At 38.5% G+C, this 25843-nt stretch overlaps 1 protein-coding gene across 3 annotated transcripts in view; it reads right to left on the minus strand.

Annotated features, from left to right (window-relative positions):
- Nucleotides 1-25843, minus strand: part of TBC1D4 (TBC1 domain family member 4) — a 187249-nt gene that overhangs the window by 34893 nt on the left and 126513 nt on the right. For 2 of the 3 annotated variants that reach the window (XM_059377878.1, XM_059377877.1), the window contains exons 5-10: nt 22883-23015; nt 19148-19239; nt 18754-18864; nt 13546-13665; nt 7742-7816; nt 5982-6208 (exon numbers count right to left, since the gene is read on the minus strand). In XM_059377878.1, coding sequence (XP_059233861.1) covers nt 5982-6208; nt 7742-7816; nt 13546-13665; nt 18754-18864; nt 19148-19239; nt 22883-23015 — 758 coding nt within the window. Of the gene's footprint in view, nt 1-3768; nt 3934-5981; nt 6209-7741; nt 7817-13545; nt 13666-18753; nt 18865-19147; nt 19240-22882; nt 23016-25843 lie in introns of all 3 variants that reach the window. The other variant, XM_059377879.1, reaches the window with a different exon arrangement.

The following is a 25843-nucleotide window of genomic DNA, read 5'->3' on the forward strand; positions in this document are numbered from 1 at the left end:
GGGACATGATATATGCAACCTATTCACAAGTGGCTTAGAATGAAGATATATGTATGCATCTATTTACATACATACATACATACATACATACATATATTTACATATACATTACATTTATATATTTATATATGTAAATGAACAGAAGAAATAATAAAGAAAATGTGGCAATTTTTAAAAGTTGATGAATCTAGATAAAACATTTCTAGGAGTTCTCCATAATATTTTTCAGATTTCCTATGAATCTAAAATTACTTCTAAGTACAAATTGAAAAAACACCCTCTCCAAGACTGTAACTAGTAAATTTATGTCCAAGTGACTTACTAGTTAAAATAAACCTATTAGAATTTTGTCTAACAATTTTACTACTGTGGACGTAGTCCTCAATAATGGATAGATATGCACAACTAATAATATATAGGACTACTATTTTTTAAAGATTTTATTTTGTTAAGTAATCTCTATACCCAACACGAAGCTCAAATTTACAACCCCAAGATCAAGAATAACACACTCTAAAAACTGAGCCAGCCAGATGCCCCAGCAGTACTCTTTGAATAACCAAAAACTAAAGCGCCTGGGTGTCTCAGTTGGTTAAGTGTCTGACTCTTGATTTCGGTTCAGGTCATGATCTTGGGGTTGTGATATCAAGCCCCATGTCGGGCTCCATGGTGGGCATGGAGCTTGCTTTAGGATTCTCTCCGCCTCTCTCCCTCTGTCTTACTTAGAGAGCTGCTCAAGCCCTCTCTAAATGAAAAAAATAATAAAATAAAATAAACCAAAAACTAGAAACAATCCATATGTCCACTGGCAAAAAACAAACAAATAAATAAATTGTAACATATTAGATGGAATACTATGCAGCAATAAAAAATTAATGAAGTGCACATAAAAATGGGAATGAATCTCAGAAACTAGCATGCAACGAAAGAAACCAGAATCATTCTGGGTTTTTTTTGTTTTGTTTTTAAGATTTATTTATTTATTTATTTGACAGACAGAGATCACAAGCAGGCAGAGAGGCAGGCAGAGAGAGAGAGGGGGATCATGACCTGAGCCGAAGGCAGAGGCTTTAACCCACTGAGCCACCCAGGTGCCCCAGAAGAATTCCGTTTATATAAAGTTCAAAACCAGGCAAATATGAATTATGGTATTAGCGGTCAGGAGGAGGGGAAGGAATTGGGTGGAAAAAGGGGAGGAAACTGTGGGAGTGCTGATAGCATTCCAGTTACTGAAGGAGCGGGGCACGGCAGGATTCACTCTGTGATAATCCAATGAGCTGTATTCTCGTGACTGGTGTACTTTTCTATGAAAATAAAAATTATAAATCTCTTTTTGGCCTGATTCTAGGCTTGTCAAATTATAAAAATGAATAAAAAGTGTACAGAAGTAAAAGAAAAATGTACAAAAATGTGCTCTCTGATTTTTAGACTTTCTCAGAGCCAACAAAATATAACAAAGTACAGAAAACAGGATTCTTTCTAATGATCCTACAAACTTAAATTTTCCCATAGGGCTGACTGGGTGGCTCAGTGGGTTAAGCCTCTGCCTTCGGTTCAGGTCATGGTCTTGGGGTCCTGAGATCGAGCCCCGCATCAGGCTGTCTGCTTGGCGGGGAGTCTGTTTCCCCCTCTCTCTCCTGCCTCTCTGCCAACTTGGGATCTCTGCCTGTCAAATAAATAAATAAAATCCTTAAAAAAATTAATTTAAAAAAATAAATAAAATGAAATTTTCCTACAGGTTTTAATATCACTTCAAGTAAGATAGCTACAAAAAGTGGAAATTTTCAATTTAAAACTAATATATACTTGCCTCTGATTTCAATATCCCTCATTAAAATGAGGTACAGAGGACAAAGAAGTGATAAACAAGAAAAATGCCTACACTTATGCAAAACCACTGAATAAGAATATGTAATACTCTACACTCTAAATAATCTAAACACTATAAATAATCTAAGAGAAAGTCAATGTTTTGATATTCTGCATTCTGTTCACAGCTAACCTTGGACCTTCTCAATGGCTTTTCCTAATTTTCACTTTCAGGCAGGCTTCTGTTTCCAGAAAAAAACTGGGACTGTCCAGATGCTCACTTGAACTAACAGAACAATAAGAAACTGCCCATGGGTTTCAATGAGAGTGTTGTATCCCTATTCATCGGTAGTACTATAGAGATAAGGCAAACTGATATTTTTATATATGTATATATTGTTGGTTCTCTCAATTCATGGCATATTCCATATATATTATACTGCTTTTGTAGCCAATTTTGTTTAACTCTTCTCCCATAAGGTTGTTCCTGAAAAACCTCTTATCTATGTTTTTAATATTTATTTTTTAAAGTAATTGCTATACCCAACGTGGGGCTCAAACTCATGACCCCAAGATTTAAGAGTCACACACTCTACTGACTAAGCCAGCCAGGCTCCCCTGTGAAAAAACCCTTAAAATCAGTTCTTCAAGTTAACTTTCTTCGCTAGAAACTCAATTTATGAACGTGACTTTGTGCCAATTCAGAACAAATTCAGATTCAAATTGTTTTAAATCCAATATTAACTACCTTTCTTGGAGTGAAAACAGTTGGCACACATAGACAGAAAATACTACTCAGAGATAATTCAAGGATTAGTCTAATGTAACCAGTTACTGAAGGTTAACCAGTTAAATGCTAACATTTGGGATATCTTAAGTCTGAAAAAAATGAGGCCAAAAGAATATCCAAGAAAATCTCATGGCACACAGGCTGACTGGTATCAGGCATTCCTCTCCTTGACTGCAAGAAATGCCAAATATCAAATGACTAGAACACCCAAATGTCTATCAGCAGGAGAGTGGAAAAACTGTGGTGTGTGAAATGGAATACCAGAGATTTAAAAAAAAAAAAAAAAAAAAAGAATGAGTCAATCTACACGTAAAAATCGGAATGAATATCACAAAAGTCTAAGCCAGCAACAGTCAATCCCTTTAAAAGAATTCCCAACTTAACGGACCACTTTCCAGAGGCTGTCAATATCCCACTAACAATTTGGATAATCAGTAAGGTTTCATAAATTAAAATTTTTAAAAAAGACAATTTCCCAAAAATCACTCAATCTAGTTTTGTGTAGCTAAAAGCACAAAGAAGAAGATTTAAAAGGCTATTATATTTTTAATATTGGAAATGAACCAAAATCAAATATCTACAAGATTCAAGAAATCCTTCCTGCTCTCTGAAAGTTCACATGAACAGGGTAGTACAGGCATTAAATAATTACACCCAGTTTCAGAGAAGTAAGTCTGTGTCACTGAAAACTCAAAGAAAGGCCTAGATACATTCTATGTACTTAAATAGATATAAAGAAAGATATATTGTATCTATTACTTAAGTACACTTGTTTTAATCAGTGGCTTTCAGATTCCATATCCAGAGAGGCTAAGAAAAAAAGCACAACTGGGGGAGATTTGCTTAGTCTGTGTTAGCACCAAGGCTTGTTGTAAACAACACAAAGCTGAGACTCTGGAGCATAATGGGGTAGAATCACACAAACGGTAGGAAAAGAGATAATTCAAAAAGTAAGATGATCATGTTGTTAAAAGCTTCAAAACACTCGTTTTAAAAGTTTGCTTGATAAAAGTCATCAGAATTAAAACCGACATATTAGAGATGGATTAGAACAAGCACAGCATACAGATGCATCAACGTCACTCCAAATTCATCAGCCACTTTTTAGTAACATATCAGTATATCACTGCAGAAAACTTTGCTTTGCAAACAGAGGACACTGATCTCACCTGATTTCATTTTCATACTGTGGGGACAGTCTACCTGAATTCTGGTAAAAGCTTTTCAGGAAAGAGGGGGCAGTGAAGGAAGGGGCAGAGAAGGAGGTGTGTAGACTTGGAAGGCTGGTGGAAGAGATACTCTCCTTGGGCATGCGCCGCACTGATGGAAGAATGCTGAGAAAACACAGCAAATTTGTCTTAATTTAGATCTCGACAAAATCTTCATTCACTATGAAAAAGCATATAAACTGGTTCTTGCTATCGATTGAAGCTTTCCTTTCAAAGGTCAGGGCTGGAAAGAGGGGAGCATGCAGTCGTCTCTTTCGATGACCATGACCTAGCTCACTCTTCACAAACTGACCTCCTCACCCAGCATGACCAACCAGATGTGTTGGTCTCTGAAAAATTCTTCAAGATTTTAGGACAAACGGTGTTTGTTTTTACATGCAAAAGATACTTCAAGGGAAAAACGTAGAAAAGCAGAAATAATTACAGGAAACACGTTCCTGTGAAAGATTATCAGTAATTCAAAGACTTAGCTATTTTAAAGATATAAACCCTTCAAAAAATTTAGGAACAACATGTTTGGTTGTTGAAAGCCATCATAATACCTCTGGCTTAAGAAACATTAATGTCCATGTACTCCCTACAGCCTGTGGGACTATGTCCACAGTTTGCCCTGAATCCTTAAACCTTCTCCACTGACAGCTATTTTCAAAAGAGTCCTTTCCTAGCAAGTTTTCACAATAGCACAAATAGCATCTTTTCATATTGACAAGAATTATTTGAGCATCTACATTATAAGATGTAAGGAGAAATAGAGAAATCATTTATAATAAGTTTAAAATAATGTTTTCTCTTGATAACATTTCCTGCAAAAAACAGACTTATTGCTTTGTGTAAATATAAATGAGGTGGCCATTTAAAAAAAAAACCCTTGATAGACACATGAATACTTAATCTTTTTTTAGAAAGGAAACTCTGAGAAAAATTAATTCTGTTAATCTCTTTTATTTTCATATATCTGAAATATCTATCTTATTTCTAAGTATCAAATCAGTCAAAAAACAACACTGAAGATAAAATAGTATCCTTAAAAGAAATGTGGGTAAATTTGATGAAAACTAATTAATTAATTAATTAATATAATTATTATATGTAATTATAACTAATATAATTAAGTAAGTAAGTAGTAATAAGTAATCAACAATTCATCTTCCCTTTTACTTAGAGTTCTGGATTTTCCTTCAACTGGGATGACTATCAGATTGTTTCCTGGATCAAACTCTCAGGCAAAGAAGGAAAACAAAATTAATTCTAGGATACCAATGGTGATATGTGCAACACAGGAAGAAGCAAAACCATGCTGCAATTCTGGACTTACGCCCTTTATTCTATCTTACCAAATGCCAAACAACTCTGTTTAATTATTTCTTAAATACCATATCAGATCATTTCTAATGGATACTTCCTGTCAGTTATGAAATGTGTATTCTTCTTTACAGTCATCCTTTTGCTCTAGATAAAATATTTAATAATTTTCATTTTTGACTTTAATTCATTATGAAATATAGCTAAATTTCATCACAGGTACAAAGGTAACTTGGGTGATTTTTTTTAACCCTTGTATTTTATTATAGGCTAACAGGACGTTCTACCGCAAATTTGCTGTTTCATTAGAGCCACCATCAAAAAGACACTGAGTGGGCGCCTGGGTGGCTCAGTGGGTTAAGCCGCTGCCTTCGGCTCGGGTCATGATCTCAGAGTCCTGGGATCGAGGCCCGCATCGGGCTCTCTGCTCAGCAGGGAGCCTGCTTCCCTCTCTCTCTCTGCCTGCCTCTCCATCTACTTGTGATTTCTCTCTGTCAAATAAATAAATAAAATCTTTAAAAAAAAAAAAAAAAAAAGACACTGAGTAATACGTATTGTCACCAAGTTTTTCAGAGAAAACAATTGCATAATATCTTGTTTTCCCCATTTTTCTGGGGGCGGGAGGGAAGTGTCTTCATCTGAAATGCTTTAATTCTTCTCTTGGGGTGTACCTTAAAGCTTGCCCTGTTTCCTTCAGTAATGAAGGTTTTTATAATTCAATTCATTTTTCTGGTCTTTCTAAAACCAAAATGTCGACAGCATGAAGTCACAATAAATCTTGACTCCATACTGATCAGAACACGTGACAGAAGAATTGTATTTCATCCTCCAGAAAGGAGGTTTGGACTCACCTGCACTGTTCACTGGAGCTCTGCCTCAGAAGAGGGGAGCGGACACCGTGAGCTCTCCCATCCTGCAAATTCAGCTTTCTCTTTGTGCTTGAAGGTGGGTGGCTGAACGTGTGTGCCCGTCTTCGAAACTGTGGGGAGTCAGAATCCTCTTCGGGGAACATATGCCATGCCGAGGACAGTGGGGAGGCTGGTGGTGTTCCCGGTGGAGAGTCTCCTGGTGAATAGTCCTGAAAAGCAAGCCGAAGTGAAGTCTTTTTTTCCTACATGGGTCATGACAGACCTGCTTCAACACACAGAGTTCAAAAGTGACAGGGTGCCTCTTCTTCCTCCTGAGTCATGACAAAACTTTTTTTTTTCACTCAATCTATGCTGAAGGCTAATCAGTATCAGCACAACCCATTTCTTCTGATAAGCAGCTGTAACCCAGCATCCGTAAAGATAGACAGAAAGTGAAAGGAATGATAAGACAAGGTATTCTTTCCCCCTAACACTTTGTGGTAAAACGCTATGGCTACTGTACTTTTCTCACTGTTGCCAGAAAGATGAAAAGGCATCATGACCAAAAGCGGGTGGAGTCTGTGTTTACAAATCTACTGATTTCCGTGACATATCGGCTACATGTTTCCTGTACTGTCAAAACAATATCACAATGCTTGAGCGTCCAAGTTCCATGGCAAAGCCTTCAGGAAAGTAAAATAAAGCCTGTTAAGTATCTTCCCTCACTGTGGATGTTTCTCTCCAATGACATGTTCCCTGAGGTAAAATTTTTTAAAAGACATGAAAAACAGGAAATGAATGAAAACTGAGCTATGCCGGAATGCCTCTCATATTGCATGGGGAGACATCATAAATCTCTCAATTTAGACAGGTATGCTGTTTATGCTTTCCAAAACAGGCACCACTGTAGAAATGTTGAGCTTGATAAACATGGCTTGGGGTTAAAAGACTCAGAGCGAGACTGAGTCCTCAATTCTTCCGACACAAAGTTTAGCAAAAATATTTTAAAACTGGTTACATACTGCGTGATCCAGGAAGCAGGAAATCAAACCTATTGAGAACTGTCTATGAGATAAAGAAGAGCCTAATGTGACCATTAATATAGCTGGGCTTGGGGGGTAGTTAGAAATGGAGGAAAGTAATGTGGAGACAGAACAAACCAAAAAAAGATCGCTGTACCTGTGCTGTAATTACAGGGCTTATTTTTCCGTGACTTTAAATCAACAGTTGCCCAAATACTGTCTTCCCAAGCCTACTATCTCCGAACAGTAAAAAGTCTGATAGAGCTCCAGGAGCCTGGAAGAAGGTGTGTTCTGTCCTAACACGAGAAAGGGGCAGCTGAGCAGAGAGCAACATGATACTTTCCAGAGCCTTTTTATTTAAAACAGTAGTATTTTTAATTTAGTTTAGCATCAATTCAATACCTTAAATTTAATTTTAAAGATTTTATTTATTTATTTGACACAGAGAAAGAGATGATTACAAGTAGGCAGAGAGGCAGGCAGAGAGAGAGGGAAGCAGGCTCCCTGCTGAGCAGAGAGCCCAATGTGGGACTCGATCCCAGGACCCTGAGACCATGACCTGAGCTGGCTTAATCCTCTAAGCCATCCAGGCACCCACCTTAAATTTAATTTTAATAATAACGAATATTTGTTAAAAGTCGTAAAGGACTAAACACAAAACGACAGAGTGATATTATCCTATCAGTGTCGGTTTTTGTCAAGCGGCAATTAGTATTAAAAATGAGAACCGAGATGGGATACCTTCTCTGAAGCAAGGCTGTTGGACCGTTCAAAGCTGTCCATACTTCCAAGCCGACCTCTCATTCTGTTAGCCCCCTGAATAAAGAGAATAAAATTCAATTGTTCATATGGTTTAAATTTTTACTCTAAAACTATAAAAGGCAGTCGCCTCCTTAGGTTAGCATTAAATGGATACTTTCTGCAGTTTGCTCAAATTCGTCCACAGTATTCACAGCCATGCCTGCAAGGTAAACAGAACTATGCGTTACCTACTCACACTGCTTCTAAATCAGTCATTAGATAACTAGATACTTAGACCAAGCTTTTTGATGTTACTCTGTTTATAAGGTTAAACACCCTTCATCCATAAGATCAGGAGAACTGCGTAAGATCAGAGAGTACCCCATTCGCTTCATGTCTCATACAGATAAACACAACCATGGAAGACAGAACACACAAACCACAACCGTTATAAAGAAAATGATTTAATACATGCAACACAAACTGGATGGCAAACATCATCGTTCACATTGTAGGATTATCACAAACAGGTTTTTCAAAACTGTCATGAAATGCATAGATTTAGTTTCCTTCATTCTTCCATAATGCAAACTACATCAAGAAAGTATTTCTCTCTAGAAGACTACACATCAGTCTGCTTCAATACTGGTTCTTGATTTGCTTTTTATGGCTGTTTGGTATGAAATTCATGGATGATCTGAGAAAGAGGAACTAAAGCAATCATCTCATCTACTATATACTTTACTGTTATTACAACTCCTATCTTGTACAATCTATTTTTCATGTAGTCAACAAATATCTCAGCAATCACAAATTTATTACAAAAGTCACCCACAGAACTCAGTGTGGTCAAACATCACAGAATCATTCAACTACAATTTTTTTTCCTTCTTTGTTGAGTTTCCCATTCTAGAAACTGGTCATTCTGCCCTACTCTAGATAGGTTGTAATTTAGACTTGCCCAGTATTTTTCTTCACTATCAATCTAGACATTTCCTTTAATACTACCCTATGTCAAAATTTGTGTCTTTGATCCATGTCTTCCTTTTTTTTTTTTTTTTTTAGTTTACTTCCTCATTTTGGTGGAGTACGTACTCCAGATGCCATCTCAAAAAGGGAGATTGGGGTATTTTCTTTCTGCAATTCCTACCACTCAGCTTTTGGATCTTTAGATTGATGCTTCAAGTTTTTCCTTTATCCTATTTTCCATTTCTTTGTCATTTTGCTTTACTTTCTGGAAGAGTTTTTCAACTCTTGCATCCCAGACTTCAGTTGAATTTTTCTTTTAACGTCTATTACTAGAAAGTTCTACCAGTTCTTTCTTCTTCACCCAATTGACAGTTGATTCAACTGTTCACTCCAGTGACTCTTGTTGTCTCTCAAATGACTATTTTATATTGATGGTATCCCACACCAAGTTTTATAGAAGCAATCTTTATTTTTAGCTATGTATATTAATTATAGTTTTCTATTTCTGGTGGCACGATAAATAACAACTATACCAACAGTAAAATTAACAGCTGCATCAAATATTAGTGAGTTCCTACAGTCTGCTATATATCGTGTTAAGCATTTTATAATGCATTATCTCATTTAATCCTCACAAAAATTCTATGAGGTAGGTATAGTTACATAGCTCAACTTTACCATTAAGGAGACTGAAATTCTGATAGATCATGCTGCCAAAGTTTACACAGCTAGTTAAGGACAGGGCAGCAATTTGAAGCCAGGATGTTCAGCTTAACAGTGAAGCTCTTGAATTGGTACCCACATCTCCTAGAAACAGAGTTTTGTGAAAAGAGGAATTACTGATAAAACTAAGTAGCCAATGCCGGTAATTTTGCAAATGTCCTAGAACCTGGTCAAGGTTTTTTCAGTTCTTCAGTTTTATGCAGAACAGGAGATAGTTCCAGAATAAACTATATTTGTGGCTGCCTGCTTATCTTAAAACAGGTTATTTGGTCACAAGTAACGAGTTGGACAGGTATCAAATCCTTGCCGTTATTAGAAAAACACCTAAATCACACGTTCTACTCATAGTAGTGTTTTATCCGTATGTTTGTGTGTGTGTATGTGCACAAAGAAAAACAAACTTTAAAATTATCCTCTACCACAGTCGTTAATTCACACATTTCAACGAGGAAAGACAATGGATAGTAAGTACCTGAGAGAAGCACAAAATAAGGGCTATTTTCCTACGACGCATGCTTTATACTGTAAATATCCTGTTGGGCACAGCAAAGATGGCGCTGGCCTGCCTTCTCTTCCGGCTAGAAAAGGCGCCACCGTGGCAGTATTGGCGCCAACGTGGCGGTTTTGGTTCCGCATATCTCTGACTACGTAACCAAACCCCATAGGCTCTCTCCCCGCTGACCTCATTTCCCATTCCCTACCCAATATAAGCTGCAACCCCGCTCAATAAAGTGAGATCCTGCTTCGACAGATCCCCGAGTCTGGTGTGGTTCGTTAATGCGCCTGGACTCGCGACACTCGCCATCCCGCTCAGCCCCAAGGGGAGCTACCGGCTGGCCCGGACGCTCTCCTCGTGCCTGTCAGCCCGCAAAACCTACCAGAGTCCGACAATATCCCCCATTTGGAAATACATATCAATAAACATATTAGTAAAAATTTCCTTCTGGAGAACTCTGACTTCAGAAAAAGCAAGACAAACAAACAGAATACAAAACTGTCTTTTCACCTTTGAGCAGAGAGCTTTTTCAATTTAACTATATGATGATTTGGTAATACATGTGTCAAGCCTTTTCCCTTGGACCCACTTTTTAATGTTAATGAGCCGAGCTTCTAAGCATTTTAAAAAACATACCCTATTTCATAAACAACCATAGCTAGTTAAATAAAGTGTGTAGACATTTAAAAATGGCCGCAATTAGGAGCCACACTCTATGACTGGAGTGTCAATTTTCTATGTAACTCAGAAAGAGATAAACTAACCAGTTTTAGAAGTACACAAACCTCTTTTCTATGTAACCTTTAACACAACATGGGTAGCTGCCAACCTTCCTCGTAAGTCCATTCTGTTGCACATGGCGCAAGCAAGATCTTGTTAGGTCACATAATTTATGGCACTTGGCAACACTGTGTGGTACCAGCCGCCGTCTCCGCCTTGACCAAAATAGACGGGGCTCTGCCCTTGTTGAGATCACAGAGGCTCAAGGCCAGGAGAGCGGCACTTCAAAGTCAGCCCTGCAGCATTGTGCAGAACGCCAAGGTACTAAATGGGGATAAGGAGAGTAACACTCTAAGTCCCCTTCGGTCATTGTGTAAAGGACAGAGTTTCCAGTGCTCACCACTGTTCATACCATCTCATATCTACAGTGGGATATTTTCTTAAGAGACTGACATTTTATCCTCATAGTAACATGACGTAAGCACGTTATCAATACACACATCTCACAAATGGGAAAACTGGCAGGAAAGGTAAATAATTTGTCCGAGATCATAAATAGAAAGCCTATATCAAGATCATAAATATAAATATAAAATAGAGATCATAAATATAAAGCCAGGTCTTGAATTCAGGTCCCCTGACAACCTACTTAAATGGCCTTTCCACTAAAATTCTCACTAAATACTATGGAAGAGGGGGGCGGGAGGGAAGGGTGAAGAGAAGGAAGGAGTGAGAAAGGAAGGAAAAGGAGAGAAAGAAGGAACACACGTAATTGATAAATACGGGAAAAAAAAGGGGGTAGGAAAGTTTTATGAAATGTTGCATTCACACACCCCTGATTCATCTCCTAGAATTCTCTTTTCCTCCATCCCGTCTTCTGCTGACAACAGTATTGCTAACTGATCATGCTTGCTCTAAGGCTTTTGCTAGAATCAGAAGAATTTCAATCATTAAGAGGAATACCCATAAAAGTAATTTTGAGTTCTGGCAAAGGAATAAAAATAAGTACACCCTTTATCAGAAGGTACCGTCCTAAGGTTCTACTGCACATAACTTTCTTGGTCCTGACCCTTTGGAAGACAACAGGCTCATTATTTTGTAGACCGCACCTCAATGCAGGTTTGCTGAGGTCACCTCATGATTTGATTCATGTCCCTGCCCCTTTGGCAAGAATCGCAGAGAAGTTCTGTATCCTCTGTATCAAGTGGCACAAGATTTCAATGTGTCCCATTGCTGAGGACGTTCCATTAGATCGCTTGACAAAGGTGGTGTCCGCCAGGCTTCTCCACTGTAAAGTTACTACTTTCATCTTTGCAATTAATAAATATTCATTGAATCTAGTAAATAACCTGATCATGATCAAATTTCCAAGGTATGCTTTCATTTTTCATATCAGAGTAAGTCCATCATTTCCTATTTTCCATAACAGGTTACAATCCTTTGCTATCATTTATTTTGATGTTTACCAGTCAACGGTGAGAGCCCTTCAAGGTCTTTATGACATACCTCCATCTTTCTCTGAGCATTCCCTTCCTAGCTACAACACCAGCGTGCTCCAGGCTTATCCTGCACTTTCTCCTGCAGTCCTGGAATCAGACATTTCTCCCAGGATTCTAGCTCCTTCTTGTAGAATGATATACAGAAACCAAAATCTGGGTGTTTGGCTTAATTTAATCTCTAACATTTGCATAAAAGCTGTTCCCAGTTCCTATCAGTGAACAGAGCCAGGGTCCCTATCTCTCTCTCTCTCTCTCTCTCTCTCTCACACACACACACACCCACACACACGTTAACATATATTTTAAAATAAATTAAAATATATTAACAATATTAAAAATAAATTCAAAAGTACACAGACAAATAACCAGGATCACATACTGTTACCTCTGAGTTGAATCCAACAACATAGCATTTATTCTAATTTCTTCCCTCTTCATATTTGCAATTCCCTTTTCCCAGATCCTTAATACAGTTCCATATTTGACCAGTCCCTTGTGTGTAAAATTCTCCACAAGTGTCACCTCACAGATGCTTTTCATCCTACTCGGGTTCCAACCCCTGACCTCGAGGCTGCCATCCACACACACAATGCCATCCTCACCCTGCTCAAGGACTCTAACTCCTTGTAACAGGCAACTTGAAAGCCTTCTCCCCTCCACTCACGCTGGCTGTGACACCCTGCACTGGGCCATCCTTCTGCAGGACGGGTTTCCTTGTTGGCTCTAGCTCTGACCTCCTGAACCAGATTGCCCTCCTACATGGATATCCTCCTCACCACACTCTCGTTTCCCCATGCTGCACTAGGCCACCCCCCACACAGCACCTCATGAGCCTCTGTATCCCCACTGTGAGCCACTGTGGGTCCCCCACCCCCCAGCTCTAAGATATCTACCTTGCCTGGGCTCATCTAAGAGCTTTAGGACTGAATTATTCAGGAAGAGAAAAATGAAGGGAAGAGAAATCACTTTTGATAGTAAAATAAAACACAAAATAAATAGAATACATAAATTCCTATTAATACTATTTCAGTATTTCCTGTCAGCTCTTAATAATAGCAAAATGAAGCTCACTTTATAACTTTATGTGACAAATGATAATAAGTTCATATAATAGTGGACGTCAATATTCTATTTCCCCTTTTTTATACATATGTCTCTACTACTAAATCTCTTCTCAAACTTAGATATTAGAGGCATCAGAATAAATCATGAGATTACTTAAGTCAGTTAACTAAAAAGAAAATTAAAAAATAAAGTCAGTTAACTACATTAAAGTTATCTTAGTAGTTTGTTGTGTTTTTTTTTTAAAGGAAATTTTCCATGAGTCAGTTGAAAGTGAAAACAGTTGCAAACACCGACATTAATATCTAATTGAGAGCATCTCAGTTTAATCTTACCCTTGAGAAGATATTTTCCAGGGAGCTAGTTAAAGATCTCTTCGCTTTATTTTTCAGAATGTCAAGTTTAAACCTTCCACTGCTTGTTGCATTTTCCGGGATTGTACTATTTGAAATAGTCTATAGAAAGAAAAACAGATAAATTTTAGTTTAGAAATGCTCGAGGTTAAATAAGGCTTTAAATATGGGCTTGACTAAGCCATTAAGAAGCACAAGAATTCTTCTGTAGCTCTATTAAGGAGTAATAATTTAGGTTCCACAATGTGAGCATACAGATTATAAGGGCAAGGGTTCACTTTTTAATATTATAAGTAATAAAAAAACCACAGAAGATCTTTCCTTTATGCCTTTCTTTCTGCTAATATATTCCTGTTGGCATTTAACAAAAATTAAACTTGAGATGTCAATTTTTACTGTTATTCTGATTAACAACTATAATCATCCCTCTCCAAGCTGAATATTTTATATCCAAATTACCAAGGAAAACACAGAAAATCACTCTCAAAGAACACAGCATCTTCTAGTAAAACTGAATCTTGCTAATGCCTCTGTGACAATCCCATTTTCATTTGTGAGTGAGTCATTTATCTTTAAAATCAACAAGTACTCACTGATAGTACTAAGCTGAACGAGAATCTACAATATGTCCACTATACTAGGTTCTCTCTCTGTTTTTTCTGTTGCACTAACAAGCTACTATGTTGGCAGTGCTAGAAAATTTCCAAGAGAGACACTTTATTATTTGTTTGAGAACAGAATATATTCACATTAAACAGTAACACAAAGCAACATGTATCAAATCTGGAAGCATAAAAATTGGTTGCAGGTCTCAATGGCAGGAATAAAAAAATAGACAAGATTCTACAGGCAGAAAAAAAAAAAAAATGGGGATAGAGAAGTTCCCAGCATGGGAGATGATGTTAGCAAAACCATGAAGACCAATGCTCATGGGACAGGGAGTCAGTGCAGGTGTTTGGCTAAAACTAAGGAAAGTAGGTCAAGGTTAACTTGGAAAAGTGAGGCTGGAGATGAAATTTTAAGTAGGAAGAAATCGCTGATCAGAATTTATAAGCAGAGGGGGCATCACTGTAAAAGTAATATTTGGGGGGAGATTTATCTGAAAGGACTATTCAAAAATCACCTAAAGGACAGAAAATCAGAAACTGAAAGACAGATGAGAGAATTCAGCACAGTCCATACAGAAGGCAATAAAAGGTCCACATTAGAATTGGCTAACAGATCTAAGCTACTGATAAAAAGAAATACAACCCCCATTAAGAAAGGAAAGAAAACAATGAATACGGATGTAGAATGGACTGAGCTCAGGTGTGGATAAAGGACTGAGAGGACATTCTTTTCAGGCTTTCAGGCAAAGAACATGACTAAAATAGGGAAATTGTATTGGGTACTTAGCACAGTGCCTGACATAGTAGCTGCTCAGTTAATACGAATAAATGAAAGGAAGAAAGGAAGGAGGGAGGGACATAGAAGGGAAAGACTTAGACTGAACTTAACTACTAGCAAGAAAACAATTTGTTAAAGTCTCCTGTTCCAGCAAATAATCCAATCAAGAAATGGAGAGAAGACATGAACAGACATTTCTGTAAAGAAGACATCCAGATGGGCAACAGACACATGAAAAAGTTCTCTACGTCACTCGGTATCAGGGAAATACAAATCAAAACCACAATGAAATACCACCTCATACCAGTCAGAATGGCTAAAATTAACAAGTCAGGAAACGACTGATGTTGGCGAGGATACAAAGAAAGGGGAACCCTCCTACACTGTTGGTGGGAAAGCAAGCTGGGGCAGCCACTCTGGAAAACAGCATGGAGGTTCCTCAAAAAGCCAAAAATAGAGCTACCCTACGACCCAGCATTTGCACTACTGGGTATTTACCCTAAAGATACAAATGTAGTGATCCAAAGGGGCACATGAACCCGAAATGTTTATAGCAGCAATGTCCACAATAGCCAAACTATGGGAAGAATCTAAATGTCCATCAACAGATGAATGGATAAAGAAGATATGGTGTATAAAAATATACATACACATACATACACAATGGAATACTATGCAGCCATCAAAGGAAAGGAAATATTGCCATTTGCAACAATGTGGATGGAACTAGAGAGTATTGTGCTGAACGAAATAAGTCAATTAGAGAAAGACAACTATCATTTGATCTTTCTGATATGAGGAATTTGAGAGGCAGAGTGGGGGCTTATGAGGGGTAGGGAAGGGGAAAATGAAACAAGATGGGATCAGGAGGGAGACAAACCATAAGAGAGTCTTAATCTCACAAGACAAACTGAGAGTTGCTGGGGGGTGAGGGAGCAGGGAGAAGGTGGCTGGATTATGGACATTGGGGAGAGTACATGCTATGGTGAGTGCTGTGAAATGTGTAAGCCTGATGATTCACAGACCTGTATCCCTGGGGCAAATAATACATTATATGTTAATAAAAATAGTTTTTAAAAAAAGACCACATCCCCACATTTTCAATTAATCAGCCAACTTGTATTAAACATTAAAAAAAAAAAAAAAGTCTCCTATTCTGGGATCTTTAGTGCCCTCCATCACCAAGAAGATGCATATTCCTGCTCACACGCTGCTTTGGGCATCTAGTCAACATCACTATCACCACCAGGAACTAAAATCAGCAAATCCATTAACAGATTTCAGTCTTTACGTTTCTTGACCTTCCTGTGTCGCCGAACATGGCTTGATGTTCTAACTTGAACTTTTCCCCTACCTTGGTCACCCACGATAGCAAATCTCTTCCAGTCTCTTTCCACCCTATCATCCTCTTTCAGTCGTTTTTGCTGGTACCATTTTAGTTCACTGGTTACGTGAAATGCAAGGGTCCCTCAGTACCTCCACTTTGACTTCAAATCTATGCCAAAGTTCATTGTCTTCCATATTTACATCTACTCAAATACCTCTGTGAGCACCAAGTCCATTTTTCTAATTAAATCTCAAACACATTTCTTTTTCCCTTTTTTGTGGGGGGGGAGGTGGAGAGAGAGAGAGCACACACGGATGGGGGCAGAAGGAGAGGAAGAGAGAAAATCTGAAGCAGGATCTATGTCCAGCACAGAGCCTGATGCGGGGCTCGATCTCACCACCCTGAGATCATGACCTGAGCTGAAATCAGGAGTCAGACACAACTGCCTGAGCCACCCAGGCGTCCCTCAAACACACTTCTAACCCTTAACTCCTATTTCTTATTTCCACCCCTTGTCCCACACTTGTTTTCTTACTGTTTTCCAGCTCAATTTCATCCCCTCCCCCCCATCCAACAGCCTTAAGTGTCTCCCAGCAATCCCCTTTCCCTTCCTTGACACATGTTCCCGGGTCACACGCAAAGTCCCGATGAGCATGCCTCCAAATCGCTCATCTCATTCCCCTCCCCACATCTCCTGTAGTGCTCTAGCTCAGCTTCTCTCCAAGACAAAATAAATTTTTAAAGACAGAATCACTCAATCTATTTATGTACCAGTGTTCTGTCTGTCTGGGGCATACTTGTATCATTATACCAATCCCACCATATCTCCATATTTTACTTTATTTGATTACATGTTGATTTCTCCTCCTCAACAATTTGATGGCAGAAAAGAGCGGTCATTATTCAACATCATTGCCTAGTGCACAGTATGCAACTTGATCAAAGTTTGTGCAATAATTACATGAATCACTCCTTGCATATTCTATTACAAAATTCTCCTGATTTGGAAATATGACTTCAGCCCTATCCCTGTCAACCCCTTCACCCATCAACCTGTCCCACAAATCAGCCATCACTATGACAACAGTATTATCTTTTTTTTTTTTAAGATTTTATTTATTTATCCGTCAGAGAGAAAGAAGGAGACAGATCACAAGCAAGGGGAGCACCAGAGGGAGAAGCAGGCTCCCCACTAAGCATGGAGCCCAATGTGGGACTCAATTCCAGGACTCTGGGATCATGACCTGAGCTGAAGGCAGACGCTCAACAGACTGAGCCACTCAGGTGCCCCAGAATTATCTCCTTAAATTACAAATCTGATCTCATGCTCTTACCTTCAATGACAAAGTCAGCCTTAGCACTTAAAGTTCTTCATCATCTCGCCACTGCCTATCTTCCCAGCCATTATTTCCCCATCAATCCCAAGGGCATCCTAAAAACCCAGTAAGTATTCTGAAGGCCTCCATGGAGTATGTTCTGGTCTGTTACTGCATAACTTTGTGCTCAATGTCCCTTTCTTAAAAAACACTTCCTCGACTTTTTCCATTAACAAACTATCTTCCCTAAAACTTTGGTCCCCTGCATCCCCACCAAAACATTTCTTCCTCTTGAATTCTTGAATTCTTCCCTCCATCCTTACTCTGTATTCTGACCCTAAAGCAAACACATAGCTACTTTTGAGCTCACTGCACATTCTTTTAAGAAGTCTGACTGTTGCCTCTGTCCTACGTGTCCATTTACCGATTTGCATTATTCCCCTTCCCAATACTTGAGCTCTTCCCTGGAGGACTCATTCATCTCTTTTTGGTTCACCATTATCACACAGCTTGGCTCAAAGAAGTTTCTCTCAAGGAGCTAGTTCTATGAATACAATTCAGGAATCACTAAAGAAAGTGATATGTGATGTCTTCTGAACAGACTGAAATACAGACTAACCTGACTGCGTGTTACTGAGAAGTAACTATGTCATAATCTCCTTACAAGGCTATTGTTGGTGTCTTGTGTTATCTAGATGCAGTTGGAAACACATTCTCAACCACGTGCATAAAAATACCAGACCTTCCTTTGTCTCTAAAATGGCTATTTCCAATACTACTGCTTCTTTGGGTGTTTGCTATTTACCCTTCAAGGTTGCGTAAACTTGTAATGAAATAAAATGTTTGTATGAATTTGAAATAAAATGGATCAATATAACCAATAAAGCATATTCATTCTAAATCATGAGCATTTGTTATTACTGTTTTTATACCAAGAACCCATTTTTTTCACATTTTAAAACCGATCAGTATTTTATCTCAATGTTAAAACCTCCTATAAAACTCGGAAGATGCTGAAAAATAAATCTGAGCTGTTAGAAGTTTGGCCCTAAAGGTGAGAACATAAAGAAAAGAAACTCCTTTCACCTCTTCTGTGATACTTAGACCAAATATATAAACACGACAAAAGTAGGTCAAGGGAAAAAAAAAGCATCTCCTCACCGATGGGCCTTCTCCAATGTGAATGTGTGTCTTCTGCTTGGCTTCACACAGCTGCCTCAGATGTAAAATCACAAGTTCATTCTCCTCCTGGTCACTGACGGGCTTCATTTTCTGTCCAACAGACAAACCAAAAGCACATGACGCAACACAGCTTGTCTCATTTTATTGTGTTCCCACTTGGTTTTATGTGTCTGGCAGACAGACATAAACAACGCGAAGTGTTTCACTGCTCTCAGAAACAAGAGTAGCAGTGGTATTCTCGCTACTATCACATATAGCACAATAGGATATTTATCTTTAGCTTCAGAGAGGAGTGAAAAAAAAAAAAACCTATAAAAACAGAATCCAATTCTCGTTTCTTATATCTTATTTGGGAGAATATAAATCACGTTACCTGAACTCGCTCAAAGATGTCCGCTTGCTCGTTATCTGTCAGTGATGAGAGATGCCTCTGTATGACCAGCTTGGCTCTCGGAGGGTAGAGACCTATGTAAAATGATAGGGATAAGTATTAAGCAGAGCGTAACTGCAGAAATCAAAGTGCATATATCATGCATGACAGCTTGTCCCTTTGCCAGCAGGCTCTGAGGTTAAATCTTCTCAAGGAGAGGTGTTCCAGGAGGAGACCTTGGAGACCTTGGAACACACCTTGAAACACTACCACAAAATGATGAAGGCTAGATGAAACTCTTACATGTCAGTTATCATGAAGTCAGAATTATTAACCAGAAGTTTCTAAAGGATACCAAATCACCACCATAACCAGGTGCCATTTAGTATACGAACAGACACAGACACCGTAGAAACTCATCAGTGAATACTAACATTGCCCGAAATGTCTAAGCTTAAATACCAATTTAATATGAATAATATTAAAAGGCAGAGCCACAGCATAAACAGGAATCTCTCCTCCTCGTGCAGGTCTTGTTCCATGGTAACAAAATTTCAGGAATAGCGACAGTACCTAGTGACATAATTAGTGTTATTATTCCACCATGAAATCGTTACCTCTTTCGATCATGTTATTTTTGTATCTTTCACACTCTTACACATAATTTATATCAAGTCCTTGGGCAAAAACATTTCCCATGAAAACAGTTTTGGTTTTATAATTTTTTTCTTTTTTTTTTTATTCATTTGAAAGAGAGACAAAGAGAGCACAAACAGGGAGACAGGTAGAGGGTGAGGGAGAAGCAGACTCCCCCCTGAGCTGGGAGGCTGACATGGGGTTCTATCCCAGGACCAGGAGATCCCAGGACCTGGAGGTCATGACCCAAGCCGAAGGTAGACAGACAGTCAACCAACTGAGGCACTGAAGCACCCCACAAATTTTTTTTAAAAACAAAAGAGCTATTTTCCTCTGAGTAAGATAATACTGTGTTTATTTGCTTTATATTTTATTACCCAAGTAAGAGAAATTCTACATTTTTAAAATATTTAATTATTATAGATAGAGCTAAGTTTGCCTATGATAGGTAGTAGAATCAGTGAGCAAAAGCATAAGAGACAAGAAATTTGTGTAGATTCAAGATATCATCCCTAAAATGTTTGTTGGCTTCAGAGGAAAGAGTAGTAATTTTACAGCAGAAATTTGCTGAGAGCACCTGGACCAGGTGATAAAGGCCAACATGACCAGTAATGAACTCCTCAACATCACAAGCCCCTGACAGGAGGCACTAGAAAGAGGCCGTGCCATTTCTTGCTGGGAGGAGCACCCTTAGTCTCAGTAAGAAGACATCAAACAGGGGGAACTGAGGGACATCCAGCAAAGTAATCCGTAACCAGTCAAAGCAACCAAAGTAACCAGTCTAGGTCACGGAGGACAAAGAAAGACTGAGCAGGAGCCGCAGACTGCAGGAGACCAGGGTAAGGCAACAACCACACACACACTAGAATCCTGACTGGGATCCCAGAACAGAAAAAGACACGAATAAAACAACTGGTGAAGAGCAAATGAAATGTTTGGTTGGGATAATAACACTGTACCAATGTTAATTTCCTGTTCTGCACATTGCACTGGGCTATGTAAGATGTTAACAGCTGGAGAGGATGGGGGACAAACATTTGGAAACTCTGTGACTTTCCTATAAATCTAAAAATAGACCATATTAAGTTTCTTTTAAAAAGAAATGCAGGGTATTATTTTATGTATTTTTCCAGGTATAACAAAGTGTATGTGTTATTCAGCATGTTATCATTTCACTCAATTATGTAATTTTGAGATGTATCCAAGTCGATATTTGAGATGTATCCAAGTCGATAAACAATGGGAATTCATTCCTATTAACTGTTCCATTGTATGAACATACTTTAGTTATGCTACTGATACATACTGATACATTTGAGTTGTTTCCAATTTTCCCTTATTTAGAAACAATAAAACTTTGAAAAGGTCACCTTCTAAACCTATGTGAGTTTCTCTTACCAAGACAGGGAACTGGTGGATAATTTCAGGTTAATAAATTTCTATCAACTGTACCCCAAAATGGGTATCTTAGGTCACACTATATTCAGCCTCACATAAATGTATCAATATCTCCACAATTTCACCAACAGTTAATCTGATGACTATCTTATTGTTGTTTCCATTTTCATGTCTCTAACATCTAATGAGGTTAAAAAATCTTCTCATTTTTATTATTGGACCTTTTCATTTCCTTTTCATATGAGTGTTTTTAAATAGAAATTGTGTCATTTCCCACTGGTAGTTTCATCTTTCTCGTTCAAACACTAAGAGTTCTAATACATTCTGGTTACCAATCTGCTATCTTCTCATTTAACTTCCAAGGCAACAGTTGTTATGTAAAAAATATAAATTTTGATGAGGTCGAATCTGTCAATGTCTTCTTTTATTAACAGCTTTTGCATTTTTGTATCTCAATAAAGGTTTCCTTGTTTAAGGACACCAGAATATTCTTATTTTCTTTTAATGATTTTAATATTTTGTTTACAGTGAGGGGTTTGATCCACCTAGAGAGTATCTTGAGCAAGAAAAGTGGAAGGACTCTTTCTCTCTTTGGATAACAAATTGATCCAACGCTCTTTCCTGAGCCATTCAGCCTTCTGCCACAGATTTATAATGTTCTCTTCACTGTACATCAAAGAATTTTCCATTTTTGTAAAGGTACAGATGCAAAAATAATATGCATCAGGTAAATTATAAATTTTTAAATCTGAATATTACATTTAAATAGTCCTAGATCACATAGCTGAACGGATATTCAACAAACACTGCTATGCATCATCAGTTTTGCCCTGTGCCTATGATCTTGCTGTCTACTGAACAGAAATCACAATTTGCATTTACACTGACAGGGCTGTCCTCTGCCATGTTCTGGCACCTGCATTCTCCCCATCTATCGTAACAGCTGTCATCCTGAATTGCATTAACTGGCTTCCACTCTGGGCAGCAGGCTTCTGAAGGCATAGCCCACAGCTCAACCATTTCTGTATCGCCTAGTGCCACAATGCTTGGCACATGGCAGATGCTTAACAAGTGTTTATCGAACTGCATTTCTTCTCCTGTGAAGTAGTTTCCAACCTTTCTTGTTAATAAGAGATAATGAGGAGAAAGGGAATGTGAGTCCCAGAGTCAGCTCGTCCTCATTTCCCCTCCTCAGAACACTTTTTTTTAAAAAAAACCTGCTTCATGGTATCACATCCATGATCTCTCTCATTTTCAAATGTCCCTCAAAAGCCACACAAGGTTCATTCCAGTTCTACATTTTTAGGGGAAAGGAACACATCATCAAGTGAGAGGGGAATAAAAAGAGGCTTCAATAAACAGTTGACTTTGTGGGACGCTTTTGCCTCTCTTCACCCATTCGACAAATATTTGGTCAGTTCCCACTGAGTACACAGCAGTCTTAAGAGCTGTGGGAAACACGACTCCCTTCCTCGAGTCTGCCTTCAGAGAAAAAGAATTAAAAATGAAAAAGAGAAAGAAAGAGGAGGGGAAAAAGGCAAGCACCTCAGAGAGACTGCAAACACAAATTTGACCAGATGTGAGAAATGATTCTTTGGGCTCTGGTTTCACCTGGAAACAAAGACCCAACCGCCCACAGTAACGACTTTCTCATTTCCCAGATGCCAAAGCGAACTCCTTTCGCCCCCGCCCGTTCTATGGTACCTTCAATCCTTTCACAGAGCTTATGCAGAGAGTGCATAGGGCAGGCCTCGCACAGCTTAATCTGGGTCTTGGCGCTCTGCAGGGCAGCCGCGGTGCTGAAGGCCTGTCTCAGAGTCAGCATTACCTCATCCACCTACGAGAAGGAACATAACACAGGTCTCTAAAAAAGTGTGCCTTCACAGCAACACATTAAAAGCCCAGCAGCAACAATGAGACTTTGTGGATGCAAACTAAATAATCAATAATGGAATCTGGTGACTACAGAGCAAGTAGAGAGAAAATATCAACTGTAAAGTTTGACCTTCAATTATACTATCCCTGAAAGCTAGACAGAGGAAGACCATTTTCGTGTGTGTAACACTGAGTACTTGGAGGCTAGTTTTAGATCCCACTAAGTGTGACACCTTCACTGACGGTTTGACTGACAGTCAGTTCGATCTTTGTTCCATTAAGTAGTCTGTCTGCTGTAAGGATCTGTTTAGCCAGAGTGCTTCCATCCCGTTAAACAATAACTTTGTTGTTTAAAACTTAAACTGTCCCTGCCCTCCTTCCCCCAGGGGACTTACTTAAAAAAAGTCCCAGAAACCAGTCCCAGGTAACAAAGCCCGAATACAAGGATGGATCAGGCCAGGTGGAGACATCTGATCAGTGGGGGTACGCATACTGGTCTCCCCGCCCAAGGTGCCAATTCTGACCAAGGTGATAGGCTAGTTCAAAAATCTACTAGGGTAAATTGTAATTCAATTGGTCACTTATGTGTGACCTAACATGACTGTGCAGCTTTCTCTGTGTGTTAACAATTTCATTGGTGACCTGTGCGCAGCCAGGCCCAACCGCATGGCCTTCGTCCTTAAAAGCTAGCCTGTGAAGCAGAGAGGAGTTGCCCTCTCTGTAAGAGGCGCGACCCCGAACGTTAGGTTTGATTCTTGATGCTTGGCGCGAAATAAAGCTTTACTTAACCTTCGCTTTGTATCAATCTCGCTCATTTAATCACGGACCCATTATTGGGGGAACCTAACATCTGCAATATATAAGGAGCAACAAAATAGGTTCATTGTCCACCTTTGGTAATAGCTATCCTATTTATTTTATCCTTCTGGATCACTTTTAGTGTAAAAACAAAACATGGGTTTAAGCAAAGTTCTGTGATGGAGGGGAAAGAGTTCAATGTAACGAATGTTGAGGAAGTCAGTGAAGGCTGTCAGTCTTATCTCTCTGTTTGCTAATTTGTCATCATTTCCCTTCTTATGTGCGAAACTAAGAAGTTCTGACATTAGGCTGTCCCACAGCTGGGTCTCACCACTAGGTCAGCAGTTTGAAAACTACCAGCTGGTTTCTCCCTAGCCCTTCCAGTGACTCAATCAAGAAGTGTGAATCTAGCATTCTAGTTTCCTGCTTGCTTCTCTGGGGTCAACTATCAGCTCACGCTCCTGCACTGCTAACCCACTTCAGGCCATGTCTCTGTGATGCCATCATCAATGTAAGCTGTGGTTTTGCAGAACGTCTCAAACTTCAGTGCAGAGCTGTGGGGTACCAAGGGCCTCACCCAGCTAGCTTTGATACTGAAAACCACCTTTTAAAAGACTTTCTTTCCCCTCCCCCTTCAGCCTGGTTTAAGAATAAACTATTATTTAAAGGATTTAATCTACTTTTGCAAGTGAGTGTATGAAGAACCTGGAATGAAAAGCAACTTTATTCTTCTAATATTATTACTAAAAGGAGACATCAAGCAGTAAGCAGCCAGTCATTATCTAGTTACGTTTTACTATGTTTCCAAGTTTTTAAAAGGCTTATGAATAATTTCACACTGTTCCATAAATAAAAATGGGTTAATCATAAAGTCTGTTCTTTCATGCAATAATTAAAAAATTATAAGATTTCTTGTCCTTTAAAATAAAAGCACTACATGCTTAATGCCTTTAAAGTTTCATTTCATTTGCCTTGTTATATATGTATTCAAAAACAATTTCAATTACTTATGCATATGTTTGCTTCTACCTTCTTGTTTCTCATTTGTTAAAGGCACTGAGGGGATGAGTTATCGGCTTAGCTTTCATATGGATTTGTTATTTAGTAATACTACCTTGTAAAAGACCTCCAGTGAAAATACTGAACTTTCATGTTTTCTTCTCTATTTCTAGATGAAATAAGAGGCCATTTCAACGGTGTCTAATACGTGGCTACCAATTTCTTTCTGACACAAATAGTACTAAATTCTTTATTTGACTTTTAGAATATTAAATGTTTTGCTTTTTAGATACATCACTTTTTTTTAGATGGCCTATAAATTCTATCACGGGATCATATCAACTAAAAGTTCAAATGCAGTAGGAGTAACATGTTTCATTCTAGATACAACAACAACAAAAAATCATAGGATTTTTTTGTTAAAAGGCTAAAAGTAAAGGAATGCACAAAGATAAATCAATCATATGCAAACAGAAGGCGTGTATTCTTAGCATTACCATCACGCAAAATTAAATTTCCAGTGAAATCTCATACTTGAGATGAGATAAAGAAAGCCAATTTATGATATTAAGGTAAAAATCCGTAATGAAGATGATGTTCATAAGCATTTATGCACCAAACTTAGGTATTTTATGGCATTTAGGAATAAGCCGAAGAATCACAGAATGTGTAAGGACTTCACAGGATTACCTAGTTTAATTCTCTGGAAAAAATGTAAACTATTAAACCCTATAGACATAGTGTGTCTCAGAAGCCTGAGACATTTCTTGGATACCAACGTCTGCATCTGTGGGGTTTTACTTTTTCTTTGTCTATCAGCAGCAACTTTCATTTTTTCCCCACACCTTTTAAACCAATTTTGGAGAATGCAAAAATGGTGTTTTCCCCAAATCTCAAGGCTTGTTTAAACCAGATGAAGTCAACTGCCGACAGCTATTTTACAAAGGAAGGAAGGAAGTCATATCGAGCATCTAAACTTGGAGTGTAACTCTT

Source organism: Mustela nigripes, chromosome 15, assembly GCF_022355385.1.
Source record: "Mustela nigripes isolate SB6536 chromosome 15, MUSNIG.SB6536, whole genome shotgun sequence".
Classification (NCBI taxonomy): Eukaryota; Metazoa; Chordata; class Mammalia; order Carnivora; family Mustelidae; genus Mustela; species Mustela nigripes.